Source organism: Sus scrofa, chromosome 12 (genome assembly GCF_000003025.6).
Source record: "Sus scrofa isolate TJ Tabasco breed Duroc chromosome 12, Sscrofa11.1, whole genome shotgun sequence".
Taxonomy (NCBI): domain Eukaryota; kingdom Metazoa; phylum Chordata; class Mammalia; order Artiodactyla; family Suidae; genus Sus; species Sus scrofa.
In genome coordinates, this window is record NC_010454.4 from 4,425,671 (window position 1) to 4,443,944 (window position 18,274).

The 18,274-nt window shown below is 58.8% G+C and overlaps 1 protein-coding gene across 1 annotated transcript in view; it reads right to left on the reverse strand.

Moving 5' to 3' along the window:
* The window catches only part of SEC14L1 (SEC14 like lipid binding 1), a 50,034-nt gene continuing 45,134 nt past the window's right edge, over nt 13,375–18,274 (reverse strand). The window contains 6 exon segments of the mRNA XM_005653864.3: nt 13,375–13,914; nt 15,448–15,549; nt 15,745–15,757; nt 15,760–15,922; nt 16,873–17,012; nt 17,015–17,123. Coding sequence (XP_005653921.2) covers nt 13,899–13,914; nt 15,448–15,549; nt 15,745–15,757; nt 15,760–15,922; nt 16,873–17,012; nt 17,015–17,123 — 543 coding nt within the window. The 3' untranslated portion in view covers nt 13,375–13,898.

Consider the following 18,274-nt stretch of genomic DNA (forward strand, 5'->3'; position numbering starts at 1 on the left):
GGGGCAGGGAGGCCAACTTGCTCTGGGAGGGAAGGGAGGCGGGGAAGAGGGTCTGCAAACAGTCTGAGCTGATGGCAGGGCTGGTGTGGGGAGCTGCTCACAGACCAAGCTCCTGGCAGAGACCAGGCACTGGCAGATGCAATCTTCCACCCAGTGCTGGCCAGGGGACCCCGTTCTGTTTGGCAGATAAGGGGCACGAGCTTCCTAGGAACCCATTTCCCCAAGGCCTCACAGGCAGGACATCCAGCTGGGACGGCAGCTGGAAAGCCTTGCTCTCCCTGGAAGGGGCTGTCTCAGCCCCCCTGCCTTGTTCACCTGAACCCTACGGTTTAACGCACATCCTCCCTGCCCAGACTCCCCTCTGGCCGTGGGTCCCCCCTCACCAGCCCCACAGTTCCTTCCTAAAAAGCTCTGAACCTTCCTCTGTCCTCGCCCCCAGACTCCCCCGCCACACACACACACACATACACACAATGTTGATTACACCTGCCGGACCCCAGCACCCCGCCCTTGTCGCCGCCCCCTCCTGGCCGGCCACCATCCACGCTCACTGCTCAGGCCAAGTTTCCCAGGGTTCACACCCAAAGTGGGTCACAGAGGTTTGAAGGGCAGCTTACAGAAGATCATAGGCGGGCTACCTGAGGTTTGGAACCAAGGCCGCAAACACATCAGGGGACCTCCTTCCACTGAGACAACACGGGAGGAAGAATATCATGCAGTGGGGGGTCCGCCTGGAGCCCTGCGTGGGCTCCATGCGTGTGGGGGAGGGGCTGTGGAAGCCACGTCACCGCCAACAGATTTGGGGAGGGGAGAGGCTGTCTCAGGAGGGCGTTTATACAGACAAACAGGAAGCTGGGGTGAAAGGGCCGAGAGGATGCTTCAGGCTCTGCTCTGACTGCCACAGAGCCGGGCCCTGGAGGCGAAGGCGAATGCGCTGGTTTCACCAGGAATCAGACCAGAATCACAAACGGCTGCTCGAGGCACAGGTGAGACGTGGCCCCAGTGTCACAGGTAGGGGGTCTCCCATTTCCATATGACACGCAGTGACCCTGACACAGTGGGGGGGGGGGCAGCACGTTTCAAACTTGCGAGACACAACTGTGAAGGGCTGCGGTCCCTCCTTGGCCTGTGGATGTCTGGTGCGGGCCGGACAGAACACGCCTGCACACCTGCATGCCTGCTGTAAACAGGTGTGAATCGGTCACCCGGGAGACACGTAGCATATGGCAGGCGGAGATTCTGACACATTCAGGGGTTTGCTGGTCCTCTGGCCTAGTGAGGCCTCAGGAAGCTCAGGTTACAGGACAAAAGGAAAGACGGCAGAGCCAGACAAAAGCCGTCCTGTGTCACTTAGCCACTTGGCGACCAGCACTGAGTCAACTTAACCACACAGTTCCTACTCCCCCTATGACTGGGTCTCCTTCCCGAGGGCAGTGCCCCTGCACTGGGCCAGCATGCTACCCCCAGGCCTGGTCCGAGGGGCTCAGAGCTCCGCCAGCTCCCAGGCCAACATGTCAGGTCCGGGAAGATGACATCGCATGCAATGCAGCCAGACCCTGGGCTCAAGGAGGAAGTGGAATTACCAGGCATCAATGAGAACCGTGAGCATCTGTGCTTTGTGGGCCACGAGCACCCCTGGGCTCGGATTTTGGTCTCTAAAGCCAGTCTCCACTCAAAGGCACCAGGGCTCCCCGGAGAAACGGCTGACTGCAGGTCTAGAGGCAGAGAATGCACAGAGTGATCAGGGCACATCGCAGACCAGAAAGCAAGGACGCTTTCAGAGACTAATAGGCTCCTGTCCAAAGGACACAGGAAGCAGCGCGAAGAGGGCACCCATGGCCAAGCTATGACAATTTGAGCATCAAAAAGATGAACGACTGAAACACACTGGGTGCACAAAAAGCCCCGAGTCCGTTATCACCAAAAAAAGAAAAAGCAAAGACAAAACAAACCAATAAAACCTCCTTTGGCTTTCCTGGAAATTACGACCCTCACTCCTTCGTTTGAAAATAGGACAGAAAGAGAACAAACCTCAGGACCGCCGTTCAAACAGGAACTGTGTTTAATGACAACAAGACGGCCCAGGCGATGAGGCAAATGCTCTTTTCAGAACCCGCCAGGCAATGACTGTAGAAGGAGCCATCAATCAGAAAATCACCCTTTCGGAGTTCCCGTCGTGGCGCAGCAGAAACGAATCCGACTAGGAACCATGAGGTTGTGGGTTCAATCCCTGGCCTCGCTCAGTGGGTTAAGGATCCGGCGTTGCCATGAGCTGTGGTGTAGGTCACGGATGTGGCTCGGATCTCACATGGCTGTGGCTATGGTGTAGGCCGGTGGCTATAGCTCTGATAGGACCTCTAGCCTGGGAACGTCCATATGCCACGGGCGAGCCCATGAAAAAAAAAAGAAAATCACCCTCCCGCAACCTCGAAAGAGCTGACTGATTCATTATGGGTCATCGGCGGATACCAGCAACAGACTGGCAGGGGACGGTGGCCAAAGTGTCCCCCACAGACTACCCGATGGCCCCCAGGAGGGGGGACGTGGCTTTAAGAATGGCGGGGCCAGCTCTCACCCCCGAGCCCAGGCCCCAAGCTTAGAACCCCCAAGAGCAGCGACACCCCTGGCTACCACCCGTGTCCTGATACAATGACGTTCCCACTAAAACCTGGAACCTTCCCATCACACCTCGATCAGATCTAACTTCCGGGTCACCAGCGACACGGAGGGACAAAGCACAGGAGGGCGAGGGGAGCCCACAAACACTGAAGGCTGGACACTATGCAAATCACCGTCCCGTCTCTTCCACAGTCCGTGTCATAAAAGCAGAATGGGAGGCGGGTCTGCTTCTAGATTATAAGTGACACGGGGGACCTCGTAACCCCCCCTTGCCCAGAGCCCAGCGGAACAAGCCAGCTGGCAGAAGCATCCGTGGCTAACCAGACAGACGTGGGCATGGACTGAGCACTAAACGGAAATTAGTAGGCAGGTATTGCTGATCGTCTCAGCTGCGATAATGGCATCGGATGAAGCAGGAAAAGGTCCTTTTTTGAAGATGTGTACTCAAACACCGAAGGCAAAACTGTCAGCGATAATAATTTACTTTAAAGTAAATTAGGGAGGAGTTCCCGTCGTGGCGCAGTGGTTAACGAATCCGACGAGGAACCATGAGGTTGCGGGTTCGGTCCCTGCCCTTGCTCAGTGGGTTAACAATCTGGCGTTGCCGTGAGCTGTGGTGTAGGTCACAGACGCGGCTCGGATCCCGTGTTGCTGTGGCTCTGGTATAGGCCAGCGGCTACAGCTCTGATTGGACCCCTAGCCTGGGAACCTCCATATGCCGCGGGAGCGGCCCAAGAAATGGCAAAAAGACAATAAATAAATAAATTAATTAATTAATTAAATAAATTAATTAATTAAATAAATAAAATAAAATAAAATAAATTAGGGAGGACCCGTTGCGCCGCAGTGGAAACAAATCTGACTAGGAACCATGAGGTTGTAGGTTCCCTCCCTGGCTCTGCTCAGCGGGTTAAGGATCCTGAGTTGCCCTGAGCTGTGGTGTAGGTCGCAGACGTGGCACAGATCCTGCATTGCTGTGGCTGTGGTGTAGGCCAGCAGCTATAGCTCCGCTTGGAACCCTAGCCTGGGAACGGCCATATGCCACGGGTGTGGCCCCTCCCCAAAAAATAAATAAAATAAATGAGGAAAAAGCCAGATGGAGGAACCGTGGCAGAACGTGAGCGCCGTTAGACACTGAGGGAGAGGCCTAGGCGTTTGTACTGTTACTCTCTGTACTTTCCATATGTTTGAAATTCTTCATAATAAGGAGTTTTTTTAAAAAAAAAAAAAACTTTCAATCAAGATTGAGGACAGATCTCAGGAAGACGTGGGCTGGGGAGGCCGTGCTCGGCAGGATAAATTTATAGCAGCAACAGGAAAGAGCAGCTGGTGGCCCCGATGTGATGGGGTGGCCGTGACGGAACGTCCATGTGCAGGTGGGGCTGGGGGGCGGGTGCCAGGGGACAAGAGTCCTGCGGCCTCGGGGCACCTCCCCTGGGGCTCGGCACCCAGTCCTCGGTTCACGAGCCCCACGGCCAGAGCAGAGACAGGAGGACCTGTGTGGCTTTCACACACCACACCCTTTGTAGGGGAGGGAACTGCGTGGGAAAAACACGATTTTAAAAGCTGCAGCAGTGGGGAGGGCGGGGGTTGGACAACAGCCTCCACCCAGAGACCCCTACTCCCTCCTACCCACCGAAGCACCTGCTGGGGCTTCTGGCTGAGTTCAAGGCTTCCCTGAATCACAGGCCCTGTCCAGCCTGTGCCCAGCCAGGGGGACGCTGGTCGCCCCCGACTCACCTCCAGTGTCATCATCTCGTTGGGAGGATTTGCTCCGTTCTGGAAGGAAGCCACTGTGTGAGGCTGGCAGGACTTTCTGGTAACGTGGGCCGCAGCCTGTCCCCCAGCCCGTCCCCCGGCCACTTCCGCTGAAGAGCTGTAATTTACCCTCTTGGTTGGTTCCCAGGGGGCTGGGGGCGTGGGAGCCTCGCCAGGAAAAGGGTTGAGAAACTGTGGCCTCTGAGAAAGGTCACTGGGTAGGAAGCTTCCTGTGGCAAAGGCGGTGTGGCCTCTGTGGGTCCCCCCGGGTCACGGCTCCGCAGTGTGCACGGCATCCTCGGCCACAATAGGAGGCGTAGTGAGCTGTCGCCGAGGCAGCCAGCGCTGGAGCCAGACCTGAGGACGCGCCTGGGGTCCTCCCGGAGGCCGGCCGTCTGGGGAGTGGGTGAGTCTGGGCTTGGCCCTTCGGAAAGGCCTCTGGCAAACCTGACATCCCAAATCAACGGCAGGGGCTCCAATGTGGAGCCAGGTTTATTGATAGTCAAGATCTCATGTGGGAGTTCCCGTCATGGCGCAGCGTAAACGAATCCAACCAGTATCCACGAAGTTGCGGGTTCGATCCCTGGCCTCGCTCAGTAGGTTAAGGATCTGGCGCTGCCGTGAGCTGTGGTGTAGGTCGCAGACGCGGCTCGGATCCCGCATGGCTGTGGCTGTGGTATAGGCCGGCAGCTGCAGCTCTGATTAGACCCCTAGCCTGGAAACCTCCATATGCCATGGGTGCAGCCCTGAAAAGATAAAAGACAAAAAAAAAAAAAAAAGAAAAGAAAAAAAAGAAAAAGAAAAAGATCTAATGTAATTCAGGTCCTGGGAAGGCAGGCTTTTATGGGGTTATGATGTCCGTGGCTTGTCTCTCTCATATCAGGTGACCCCCAAAGTGACCTGAGCCACTGCTGGGAGGAGCCCCAATGCTGAGCCCTGGGGGACCCTGAGGGACCCCAGCTGCAGAAGTGGCCGGCAGCTTTCGTGGGGGTGCAGCGCCTGGAGTGCCTCGGCCCCGTCTGCTTCCTCCCTCTGAGGCCAAACAGAGGGAAGGAAGCTCGAGCAGACAGCCTGGGACAGCCCCCGCGGGGCTGGGCCGGAGCCCGGGATGGCCCCTGGGGCCTCGGGCAGCCAGGACCCAGGAAGTTTCTGAGCCGCTGGGAGCACGTCCAAGGAAGGGCTGACCCTGAGCATGACTGGCTCGGAGCTCTGGGAGGCGCGGGCGGCGTGGTTCTGGGGAGCCAGCTTCTCTGCCGCAGGCCGCCCCCTGCCCCCATTTGCTCCCCTGCCAGCTACGCTGAATTTGCTGCTGTCTCCTGCACACCACACACACTCTTGTCTCATGGCCTTGGCACTGGATGATCTCTTTCTGGAATGTTCTCCTGGAGATCTGCTGACCGCCCTGTTGAGTGCAGACCCCAGGGCCACCCCATCGCTCACCGCCCCCTCCCAGAGCTGGTCTTCCCGTGGCCCGTGGCCCCATCTGACACAGAGTCCTGGTCACAGTCCGGTCAGGAAACTCAAACTAGCCTCAGGTATTTCAAACACAGGGATTTGATGCAGGAAACTGGCTGCACAGGTTTAGAGCCCGAAGGAGAAAAAGGGAGACACCTCTGCAGCCAGTGGGTCCTGGGCCCTGGGCTGGGAGATCCCAGGGAAGAAGGGGGGCTTCTGGAAGCTGGGGCTGCAGGGTGAGCCGTGCCTGCAGGCCCAGGGCTTGAGAGCACCAAGCAGATCCGGGGTCCACGGAGGGGCACAGACTGGGGGTGCTCAGCTCTCAGCTGGGCACAGCCTGGCAGCCCTTCAGCAGCCTGGGGGCTGAGCCAACCCCCCTCAGGCCTCCCAGGCTAGAATGCATGCTCCCTGAGGGCAAGGCTTCCCTCTTCTTCCTCTTTTTTCTTTTTTTGGCTGCCGCGCATGTAGAAGCACCCGGGCCAGGGATCGAACCTGCACCATAGCAGCAGCCTGAGCCACAGCAGTGACCATGCTGGATCCCCAACCCGCTGAGCCACCAGGGAACTCCAAGAAGGTACATCTTATGAGCTTCCAGTTTTGATTCATATATCCTTCATATTAAAAGCAGGTATATCACAAATCCCACATCCTACAAGGGACTGGAACAGATAAAGAGCTCTCAGCTCAACAGGAAAGCAGCCAAGGATCCAGTCAGAAAACGGGCAAAAGATGCGAGTCATCTCACCGCAAACAGCAAACGAACACACGACAAGGTGTTGAACCCACGTCATGAACCCTTAGGGGAAGGCAAAGTAAAGCCGCGGGAGAGAGCGCCGCACACCTGTCAGAACGGCCGCAGGAAGGAGCAGCGTGAGGACGCGAGAGTCCTGCCCACACCGCTGGCAGGAAGGGAGGATGCTGCAGCCTTTCTGGAAGGCAGTTTCGTGGTTTCTTATTAAAAACTAGACATGCACCCTCCCTACCTCAGGACCCAGCGGTGGCACTCCTGGGCGTTTCAACCAGAGAGATGAAAGTTTATGTTCACATAAAACCGTTCACGAGTGCTCACACCAGCTCTATGTGCAGTTCACACTGGAAAGGCCCCGGCAACCTTTCCTGAGCGGCTGGTGGACAAAGGCTGGGCCCTGGATACTGACTTACTACACTGCAGCGACAAGTAATGACAACTGGGCGAGTGTCCGGGGAAGGGGGCTGAGTGAAAACGCCAATTCCAAAAGGCTGTGCCCCATGGGATTCCATTTACATAACATTATTATTATTATTTATTTTTTTGGTCTCTTCTAGGGCTGCACCCACGGCATATGGAGGTTCCCAGGCTAGGGTCTAATCGGAGCTATGCCAGAGCCACAGCAACGCCAGATCTGAGCCATGTCTGCAACCTACACCACAGCTCGTGGCAACGCTGGATCCTTAACCTTAACCCACTGAGCGAGACCAGGGATCGAACCCGCAACCTCACGGTTCCTAGTTGGATTCGTTAACCACTGAGCCACGACAGGAACTCCCTTTATATAACATTTTTGGAATGAGGAAAGTTTAGAAACGGAGATCGGTGGTTGCTGGGGGCTGGGGGGTGGGGGGTGGGAAGGAGGCGGACATGGCTCTAGGAGGGCAGCAGTGAGGGACTTGACTGAGGTGGGGAACCCGGCCTGTACAGCTGATAAAACTGGATGGGACTAAACACACACCCGCACCATGAGCACAGGCAAACCAGGAAAGCATCGTAAGCCTAGCGGATACGTTGTGTGGCCTTTGGGGGAAGCTGGGTAAAGGGTGGGGGATTCTCTGTATTATTTCTTGCAACTACGAGTTACTGGATCTGCCCAAGAACTTCCATGTGAGAAAATAGCTGCAAGGCTTCTCCTCCATTGCTGTGAAACCTGACTCAGTTGGGTCCTTGTGGATGTGCCGCTTATAAAAACAAACAGACCAATAAATAAACATTATTAGCAAACAAACCAATTTGTGTTCTCACGGAATCCACTGCAGCGGGGCATGCTGGTCTGTGCTTCATCCGGCTCCCAGCCTCTGCAGCAGGGCAGCGCTCAGGCCATCACTGTTTGAGCTCATGCAGAGGCAGCTCATCCCCTTGGTACCAGGTCCCCATCCCCAGCATCCACGTCCTGCCGTGGCAAAATGACAGGTAAGGGAGTGGCAGCAGGTGCCTGTCTGCAGACTCACGCTGGACGCCTGTCCTCGTTCAGTTCCCAGTGCGGAACTCAGACTTTCCCTATTTCACTTCCAAGCACAGACGGGGCTCCCATGTGCCTGTCTGTCTGGGGGTGGACAGAGGGAGGTTCTGAAACCAGGCCCCAGGAAGCTGAGCGCCACCTGCCCACATACCCACCCACCAGCCACTAGCGACCCTTCCCCACCTCCAGGCATCTCTTGCATGGTCTATAGAGCAAGGAACCGAGACCTCCGCAGGGTCAACAAGACCCAGCACACACATGCACGCACGCGCGCGCGCACACACACACACACACACACGCCAATGCCTGGGGGATGAGGAGCGACATCCCCTCTGGGAAGTGCTCGCAGGTCCCCTGCTCCCAGGGCCGCAGGGCTTACCTGTCAGTGGGCGGAAGGGACATCTGGTCGGCAGGTGCCTCCCGTCGCCCTCGGGGTGGCGCAGTGGGTGCTGCGGCCTCGCCTGACTGCCGGGCCGGGGCCTCCTTCCCCACCAGGCCCTGGAGCCTGGCACCCGGGGCCCAGGATTCTTCAGGGGCCCGCGAATACGTTTTAACTTCATTTAAAATCAGAAGGAAACACGAGCCCCGCGGTCCCCGAGTTTCCCGGCCGAGCGGGGCCAGCAGGAGAGCCGCTGCCGAGCCCAAGCCCGGCGCATTCGCGCAACGTGGCCGCGGGTTTCGCAGCCGCAGATTCGACCACCTGCGGCGCCCCGTGGCCACGGTCACTGGAATCTGCGGCTGCGAAACCCGCGCCACGCAGGGCCGACAGCACGAATGCGGAGGCCGAAGGGGGTCCGGGCTGATGGCGTCGTCCTCGCGCTTCCGGCTGCGGCAGATCCTCTCTCACGCCGTCTGGTGAGCGAGGCACACGTGCCCAGGCCCGTGGGGTCAGAATGATGCCATCTGTGAGGCCAGAAGCCCTGAGAACTCATCCACTCGCACTCCGCAGGTATTCGGGGTGTCTGTCCTGCGGTAGGCGCTGTCCGAGGCCCCGGCGGGGACAGAGCCACGGACAGAGCCACCCGCCCCCCACCCCCGTGAGGGCAGGATCTGTGCCCCCCACGGAGGGTGACCCGTGGGGCCAGCGGGCCAGCGTGGGGGCAGGGAGAAGGCGCTGGAAGGCCTGGGAGCAGCTCCCTGGGCAGCCCCCTCCCTCCACAGCCCCTGCTCCAGCAGCAAGCCGTCTGTCCTCCCAGTCCCTCCCTGCCTGGTGACGTCTCATCGGCCCCTGTAGTAGCGTCACGGAGGGCGCACAAGGGGCGCTTTCGGAGAAGCTTTCTCATTTGGGTTGTGCCCTTTCTGATCTCTCCTTTGGTGGCCGGTCTTCCGTGGGATGCTCACGGGTTCTTTCCTCAGAAGACCCTCCCCCGCAGGTGCGGCGGGGACAGTGGGCACTGTTGTCCCTTCAGCCCCAGGCCCCAGCTGTGCTCTCGAGTCCTTGGTTCGGCCAAGCTCTTCCGAACCCCCCGTGTCGGCAGAGCACTTCCAAGGGCACAACACTCTCTGACAATCACTTGCTTGTGCCTTGGCACCGTCCTGCTGAGATAACCTGTTCCCTTGCATTTTAGGGTCAGTGAGAGGGAGACAGGGCCGGGGGGCGGGGACCCTGAGAGCTCTCCAGGCACAGTGTTCACAGTGGGCTGATGAGAAGCTGGGCTCAGGAGGCTACCTGGCTGCCCCCACATCCCTGCCCTCCCTGGGCTGCAGCGTCCTCCAGCTGTGGGAGCCGGAACCAGGTCGCTCTAAGCTTTCTTCCCCAGCTTTAACAGCCTGCAATTTACATAAAAGAGAGAAAGATAAGCCTACTGCTGGAAAAAACCCAAACCAACACACACACACACACACACACACCAAACACACACACCCTCCCACACACACCAAGGAGAGAGGATTCCAGATTAACCAGTTTTTTGGTAAATGTCAAAGACTTTCCAACACCAGGACTTTAGAGCAAACTTCCTGTAAATTTGTCCAGGTTCCACAGAGAAACAGAACCAATAGGATGTATATTTACAGAAAGAGGCTTATGATAAGGAACTGGCTCACGTGGTGCTGGAGGCTGACAAGTTCAAAGACCTGCAGTCCACAGCTGGAAGCCCAGGGGAGAACCAGTGTTCCAGTCCAAAGGAGAGAAAAGCCAGTTTTCCAGATCAAGGCCGTTGGGCAGGAAAATCCTCTCTTACCTGGGAGAATGTCGGCCTTTTTGTTCTATCTGGGCCTTCAACTGATTGGATGCAGCCCACCCATACCAGGGAGGTCAATCCTCACTCAGCTACCTCTTCAAATGTCATCGAATCCCCCCAAAAAACACCCTCCCAGACATACCCAGAACCTTTCTTTGACCAAAAGTCTGGGCTGCACGGCCCAATCAAATTGACCCGTAAAATTAACCGTCACATCCCTTCCAAGGTCGGATTTCAGTAGACATGAGGGCTGGCGTTTCCTCCTGGCGCTCTGACTCCAGGGGCAGAGCAGGGAGCAGCTCATCGCCCGGTTGGGTGATGGGGATGCGCTTCTCCAACATGGCCACAAGGTGGCGCCAGCGGAGGCAAGTCCCTGGATTAGAGCCGTGACCCCCTCCCCCTCTTCAGCCGGATGGAAAGGGGCTCCACCTGGGGGCTGAGGTGAGGTCTCACTCGGGGACTCAGATCCCGGGTGTAGACCAGCCTTGCAAAAGGGAAGGAGCAGGACTTGGCAGCCAGCCAGTGCCGAGGGACTCCGGATGGCTCTGCAGATGGAGCTGGGAGGGCCCTCCTTTCCGCAGCCAGGCACTTGCCCCTCTGGTTCCCAGACACAGCCCAGACTTAGCTCCCCGTGTGTCTCTGACACAGCGGTGGCGGCTGGTGCAGAGGCTCAGTCACGTGAGCATCTGAGGGCTCGTAGCTATTTCTCTGTCACTGTCAAGCTGGGTCCTGGTGACGGACCGAGCTCTCAAACCCAAAGGCAAAGATCAGAGAGGGACAGAGTCCAGTTGCTCCTGCTTCAAGGACGAGAAAGGAAGGGTCTCAGGGCCGCACACGGCGGGGGGCAGAGCTTTGAAGGGACCGGCCTCAGATTTTCCCTGGAGGCTGCAGGAGCCTTGCTGTCGCTTGCCGCCAGCCGGTTAGCTCTGCTTTGTGGTCCTGGACACGGACACAACAAAGGCAGGATCCAGAGCCAGCCAGTGCAGGGTATGTGCCCGGGCACGGTGCCCGGGCCACAGGTGCCAGCAGTCCCCGCCTGGTGATTTGGGTAAAAGAAGGAAGCTTCCAATTAAAGAACCAGCGTTAATTTCCTTGAAGGCAAACTAACCCACCTGAAGCCCGAACTCAAAACCAAAACCAAAATGAGAAACCTTTCTTCTCTCTTTTTTAAAAAAACACATGGCCACACCTGTGGCATGTGGAAGTTCCTGAGCCAGAGGTCGAGCCACAGCCACGTAGCAGCAATGCGAGTAGCTGTGTGCGAGCCACACGGGAAGTCCGAGAGAGCTTTTTATTGTGAAATAAAGAGACGAGGACGGAAGCGTGTCATACTGGATCCGAGACAGTGAACAGAACCAACTGTTCTGTTGAAGAAACCACGAGGCTGGCTACGTGCACAGTTTGGTCCTACTATTAAAACTCTGGTTGGGAGTTCCCGTCGTGGCTCAGCGGAAACAAATCCGACGAGGAACCGTGAGGTTGCAGGTTCGATCCCTGGCCTCGCTCAATAGGTTAAGGATCCAGCATTGCCACGAGCTGTGGTGTAGGTCGCAGATGCAGCTCGGATCCCGCATGGCTGTGGCCATGGTATAGGCTGACGGCTGTAGCTCTGATTTGACCCCTAGCCTGGGAACTTATATCCCGCAGGTGCAGCCCTAAAAAGACCAAAAAAACAAAACAAAACAAAACAAAAACCCAAAAGCTTTCGGTTGGCCTCTAATTCATAGGCCCACCCTCACTCTGCACTTTCTTTGCCTCACAATTCGTTGAAGAACCCAGGCCTTTTGACCCGTTTCCCACAGTGCAGCTCACCCACAGCCCACCCTCTGTGCTTCCTGCAGATCGGCGGCCGGACCCAGAGCCTGGATCGGCTCGGTGGACCGACAGGACTGCAGCATCAGAGGCGCAGACCATCCCTTGTCTCCCTCGCTCTGTGACCTCAGCGGCTGAGGAAGCTCCATGCCGGTACCTCTTCATTCACTGGGGTCGTGCAACGGTCTTATTCGACCACTCCTTTGACATTTACAGGTGGGCATGTGTTCATGTCCCCTTAGGAGAGGCAGGGGACACCCGGCTCTTTCCGCTGAACTGCTTTCAAAATTGGTTCCCTATCATTCTCCGAAGGTGGCCAATTTGATAGGAAAACTGCTTAATATTAGGACTATGAATTCATGGATCTCAACACACCCAAAGGGTTGGGAGTAGGTTGCAATCCCAAGTGTCCCTTTCCTGGCCAGTGAAAAAGCCACAAGGCAACTCTGAAATCTGGGGGACGTGGCCCTGGTGGTCTTTGATCACATCTGGGCTCTTTGATGTGACAAGACGTCCCGGGCTTCTCGTGTCCACTTCCTGTCCCAGAGCTGGAATGAGCCTTTTCTCCGGGAAAGGCTGGTTTTAGTGGGGGTTGGGATTTAAAGATCCTGGGTGCCAAGGATTCTGCCATTGGGCTGGTCCTGGCTTTCGGCCTGGATGCCTCCCCATCTACGTGAAAGCAGAGCGTTCCCATGAGACCCTTTGTAGGGATGGTTAATTTTATGGTCAATCCTCTTGTTTTGGTTAAGCCTTTAAAAACAGTGTCCAGGAGTTTCCTGGTGGCCCAGTGGCTACGGATTCGGTACTATCACTGCTGTGGTGTGGATTTGATCCCTGGCCTGGGAACCTCCACATGCCTCGGGCTCGGCCCAGCAGAAAAACCGCTGTGTCCGCTTGCTTCCAGAGACTCCTGGGCTCGTGCCCTGCCCCGTTCAGCCTGAGCCTTCCCTGTCCTGTCCCTGTCCTGCCTCATTTTAGTTCCACTCTAGGCAGTTTTTCCTCGGTGTGGGGTCCTTTCTAGAAGGGAGCCCTGGCAGGTGGTCTTGGGGGTTAAGAGGGGCTGGACCGCCCCACGCCAGGCCTCCCTCCCCCCCAGCAGCCCTGGGGTGCTTCCCGCCGGGCGCCTGGGCCCTGCTGGGGCCCTACCTCTGGCCCTTCAGACGGCACCCTCCTCCCCAGCACACGGGTCTGGAAACTGTGGCTGCTTTGTGCTCCGTTGGGGGCTGATGTCAAGCCTTGGGACGCCAGCGCCACGGCTCCAGAGGCCCCTCCTGCTGCCTCTCAGGGCGCCCGTCTGCACAGGAGCGGCCATCGCACAGTGAGAAAAGGATACATGTTTTTTAAACAGTTCACATTTATTATTGATAACAATAAAAAATCTTTTAAAGACTATCAGTATTGTATTACCAAGAGTGAGGTAATATGTTTACAAAACATTTACAGAATTTGATACGTAAATCATGACGTTAGGAAAGAAAGTGATTTAAGACACTGGTCATAGACGGGGAACCGAGAGAATCATTAGTGCTGGCGAAGGGGACGTCCAGCAGCATTTCGAAAGAGTGCAGGGCACGGAGGGGACCCGGTCCAGTGCGAGCGGAGGTCCCTCTGCCCCGGCCCGCCCAGGAGGACGGGGTGCATGTGACCGGAGAGTGAGCCCCGTGAGCAGCTCTGCGGGGTGTGCTTTGAACTCTTAGAGGCGGATTCAACTCTTTGGGGACAAAACAGAGCCACTTCTGGGTCAACTTAAAAAGAACCGCTCTTCAGATTGGGGGAGGGGTGGCTGCCATTCACATAGTTCTACAAACTTCCCTGGGCTGAGGTGGGCTGTCGGGGTGGAGCGTTTTCTTGGCAGCTGTCAGCAAAATCGCCATCTGAGACACAGAGAGAGAGAAAGAGAGAGAGAGAGACAGACAGGACCGACTTCAGGCCCTTAAGATTCGGAAGCGGGAGGCAGTGACAGGAGGCGGCTGAGCTGCCCACCTAACCCCGCTGGGCTCTCCGGAAACGGGCCCCAGGCGCCCACGGGGAGCTGCTCTTTGTGAAGGGAACGCACGGCTGTGCTCCAGAGGGGCCTGCGGTCCCGGAGGCCCAGCACTGGCGTGCAGGCGGCCACCGGGCACCTCAGATCGGGGAGGCCACCCCAGCCACCCGAGACCCCAGGCCTCAGGGCCACACGCCGTCTGTGCACACGGCTCTCCGGGCGGAGGCCTGAGTGCACACCAGGACCCCGGCCGCCACGCAGTGACGACACGGCTCGGCCACACACCACCAGGCCACACCACGGAGACGGACCCAAAGCTACAACCGGACAGACTCGCAAAGAACCGCTTTTCCCATGAAAAGCTGAGAAAAGGAGGGTCAGTAAAAGACAGACCAGGCTTTGTGAGTGAGAAGCAAGAAAGCACATCAGTCTCACACCCTGATCTGCTAAGAAACCGAATCCTTTGCTACCTGAACGAAGGTTCTACTCGCCCCATCCCCGACCCCCGGACTCACGAGCCCCCTGCACACGCGTGTCCTGCCCTGACCCGGCCCCCGGCGCCATCGCCGGCCACAGTCAACACGGGACAGCTTCCAAACGGCAATGGGACTCACAGAATCCCCGGGGCTAGAAGGACCCCCTGGGCTCTGATGCCACCAAGCGGTGAGGGCCCCGCGGAGGCAGGCCTAGAATGAGCTAGAACCAAGCACGGGGGGGAAGAGCAGTGCCAGCAGGCAAAGGGGAGGGACGCCCTGGCCCAGACTCTCGTGCAGAAAACACCTGCTCTCCAAGTACCAGAAAGGTGTGTGGGAGGAGAGAGAAACTAAGGTTTAGTGGGGCGTCTTTCTCCTGGCGTCACGGGGCACCCCCAGAGCCCCGAGCCCCAGCGCCCACTGGGCGACAGTGGGTCTGCCTGGCCCGGGAGCAGGCTGGGGGCGCCCGCAGCTGCCTCTGAGTCCTTCCCAGTGAAGCGGCTATCACTAGCGGGGCTGTCACTTAATCCGAGGAGGGGCCGCGAGGCGTGCGGGGGGCAGGCTGGCAGCTTCTGCTCCACGAGGAAGGCGGGTCGCCTCTGCCGGTGGTGGTGGAGGAGGAGGAGTTTGTCCACCAAAGGGCAGCGTGGAGGTGGTTGGAGATGTTTTTTGCATCGACGTTTGCGACCAGGTCGCCCTCTGAAGTGGTATATGAGCCACGTCTCTTTCGGGAGAGCCCTTGTGCTCTGGCTGGATTTTGTGCACACCGTATACAAAATCTATGGCTACTGAGTTAGAGTGAAAACTACCGTGGAGATAGTTTCGGGAGCGGGGACTATGGAGAGCTAGCTGCTACCTAGAGGGCGAGGAGTCTGCGCGCAGTGGCCACCGGCCGGGCAGCCGGGCGGGAGGTCCGAGGCGGGCGGCCGTCCTGGCGCCCCGGGCACTACCTGGAGATCATGGAGCTGGAGTGGGACTGGCTGGACGAGGTGGTGGCAGCACTGAGCTGGGAGAACCCGCTGTGGCTGGACTCCAGGCTGGTCATGGAGCCTCTGCAAGCAGCACAGGACGGGGCGTGAGGACCCCGCCGCGCTCCCAGCCCACCCCGCGCTCCGAAGCCGGGGTGGCCGTGTGGGGGCCCTGGGGACACGGCCTCCCGCCCTCCACACCGCGGACTTCGAGAACCGCCAGCGAGCGGCAGGCAGCCCAGCGAAGCCCCCCCAGGGCCACCGGGAGGGGAGCCCCACCTGAAGTCCTCGAGGCGATCACCTCGGTGTAGTACATGACCTTGCACTTGTGAGAGGAGACCTGCAGGGAGGCCAGCACGTCGTCCACGCGGGGCAGGCTGGTGGCGGCACATGCGGGCATGCTGTGGAACTTCCACTGCAGGATGTAGAAGCCCGGCCACCGCGTCACATGGGAGCCCTGCAACGAGTCAGGCAGCGCCGGCTCAGGGGGCTCCCCTCCCAGGGGGTCCCACAGGGGCCGGGCGTCCTCGGGGCCGTGAGCGCCCAGGACCCATCACGGAGCGGCTCGGCCGGCGAAGGACCCGCTGCCCTGGTTCAGTATCAGGGCCAGTGCCACCCTCTTTCCGAGTGTCAGCCCTGCAGCCGGGTCTCTGTCAGGCACTGGGGGGCCACGTGGAGGGACCCTCTGGGCTGTCCACCCTCAGGACCAGCCTCTGGGGAGGAGGCGGGTGCCCCCTGCTCCTCCCTGACAGGTGAGGCCAGAGAAGGCCTCCCGCACCAGGCAGCGCTCCCAGACGGCCTCGGACGCCCTCACCAGCGGGCTCCCCCCCCATGAAAACGACTTTTTCCGCCAATTCTGGAACTAAAGACGATGATGCAGCTTAAAATGGTTATTAATTTTAACACCAAAGAAAACACTCCCTTTGACCCTGCTCGAGACCCCCCAGAACACCGAAAGGCTGATCCCGGAAAACTGCAAGAGCAGCAAAATTGTGCATCATTATGAAGGCCAGAAGCACCCAAGAACTACCACTCTGAGCTCAAAATAACACGCCGAGATTTAAAAAATGGCCTGTCAGCATTTCAGATGAGCGAGGACGGCCAGTGATGGGTAAGGGCGCCCTGAGCGCTGTCTCCCTCCTTCCCCTGCGCCCCGGGCAAGGCCGCCCGCTGAGCAGGGCTTTCGTCCGCCGCAGGTGTGCGTCTCACGCCTCTTCCCTCCTCCTCCTGTGCCCCGGTGGTGAAAATGCTCCCGGAAAGAACTCGTGACTGGATCCTGCAGGGGTCCGAGTTCCCCCGACGCCCCGACCCTAACGAGGAGGACGCCCGCCGCGGAGCCGCCCCGCAGCGGGCGGGCCGGGCCGGGCCGGGCACGGGCTTCGTCCGGCCCCGGCCGGGGCGGCTCACCTGCACGCTCTCCCCTTCCCGGCAGGTCAGCGACGACTCCACCATGCTGTAGTCCCGGCCCAGCTGCCACGCGCGGTCGATGAGCTGCACGTTGTTCCCGCCCGGGGAGGTCACGCTGTGCGCGCCCAGCACGTCCTTCTTGGCGGCTGTGGCGCCCTCTTGGAGTGATAGATGTTGAAGACAATGTCCCCTTTGCACACGTCAAAATCCCAGGTGATCACAGAAGAGGCGTCCACAATCTGAATGAGAATCTGCAGAGAAAGGCGGCATCAACCCTCCGAGGCAGCCGCCACCGCCGCCGCCGCCGCAGCAAGTCCCCTGCCCCTCTGTGCGCGCGTGCAGGCGCGTGTGCGTGCAGGGGCTGGGGCTGGGGCTGGGGCCCCGCAGCGGGGACCCTCTCCCCAGACCCTCACTCGACCACCTGCGTCTCCGCTCGCTCTTCCTTCTTTCGACCAGTGGCTCCAGCTATGCCCCACGGGCCAGCTCTGTGCTCAGTCACTAGCTACAGCCAGCGCCCCTCACGGGAGGTGCAGACGGCGCTCGTCCCGGGTCCTGACCCCCAGCGCCCCTGACAGGAGGTGTAGACAGTGCTCCTCCAGGGTCCTGAGCCTCAGCCTCAACACAAATAGAAGCAACGGGCAGATGCACAGAAGCAGTTTCGAGGGCACAGGGAAGGTCCCAGAAAAAAGCCCGGGAGGGTCGGGAAGGAAGCTTCCTCGCAGGGGGAGGGCATGAGCTTGGCGGCGGGGCGGGAAGAGGGAGCCACGGGGCCGGCTTGGGGAAGGGCTGGGATTTACTGGGCACCCAGACAGCCTCCAGCAGGGAGTGATCAGAGGGAGCGTTTCGGGAGATGACTGTGGGAGGGTGTGAGAATTAAAGCCAGCTGTAAAATGTTATGTATTCACTAAAAAATTTCAGCAGCAGCCAGGACCCGCCCAGCCTGCCTAGGAAGCCTGCCCGCGGAGCCTCTGGCGGCAGTTTAGCACTTTGCTTCTTGTCCAGCAGCGCTTTCGGTCCCACCACTGCCACTTCTCCCCACGGACAGACCCATGGAGCCCCCCTGAGCAGCAGAGCCGCATGGAGGCCCAGCAGTGACACTGATGACAGCACCGAGGCTCCTTGGGCAGAGCTCCCGAGATGGCAGCCCCACTGCTGAGGCACCCTGGGCCCTGCGTTCACAACGGGGACCTCAACTTCTGGGGTCACCATCGGTGATTTCTGCTCTATTGAACCCCCAAAGCAGAAGGGAAGCTTTCACTGTTTGACTGTCGAGACACTTGCATAGACACTCTGTGACACACACACCACACCGCTGAGTCCTCGCCCCTGGACGAGAGCAACACGGACCTAAGGAAAGACGAGAACTCGGCCTCCAGTAAGAGGAACACAGACAGGCCTCGAG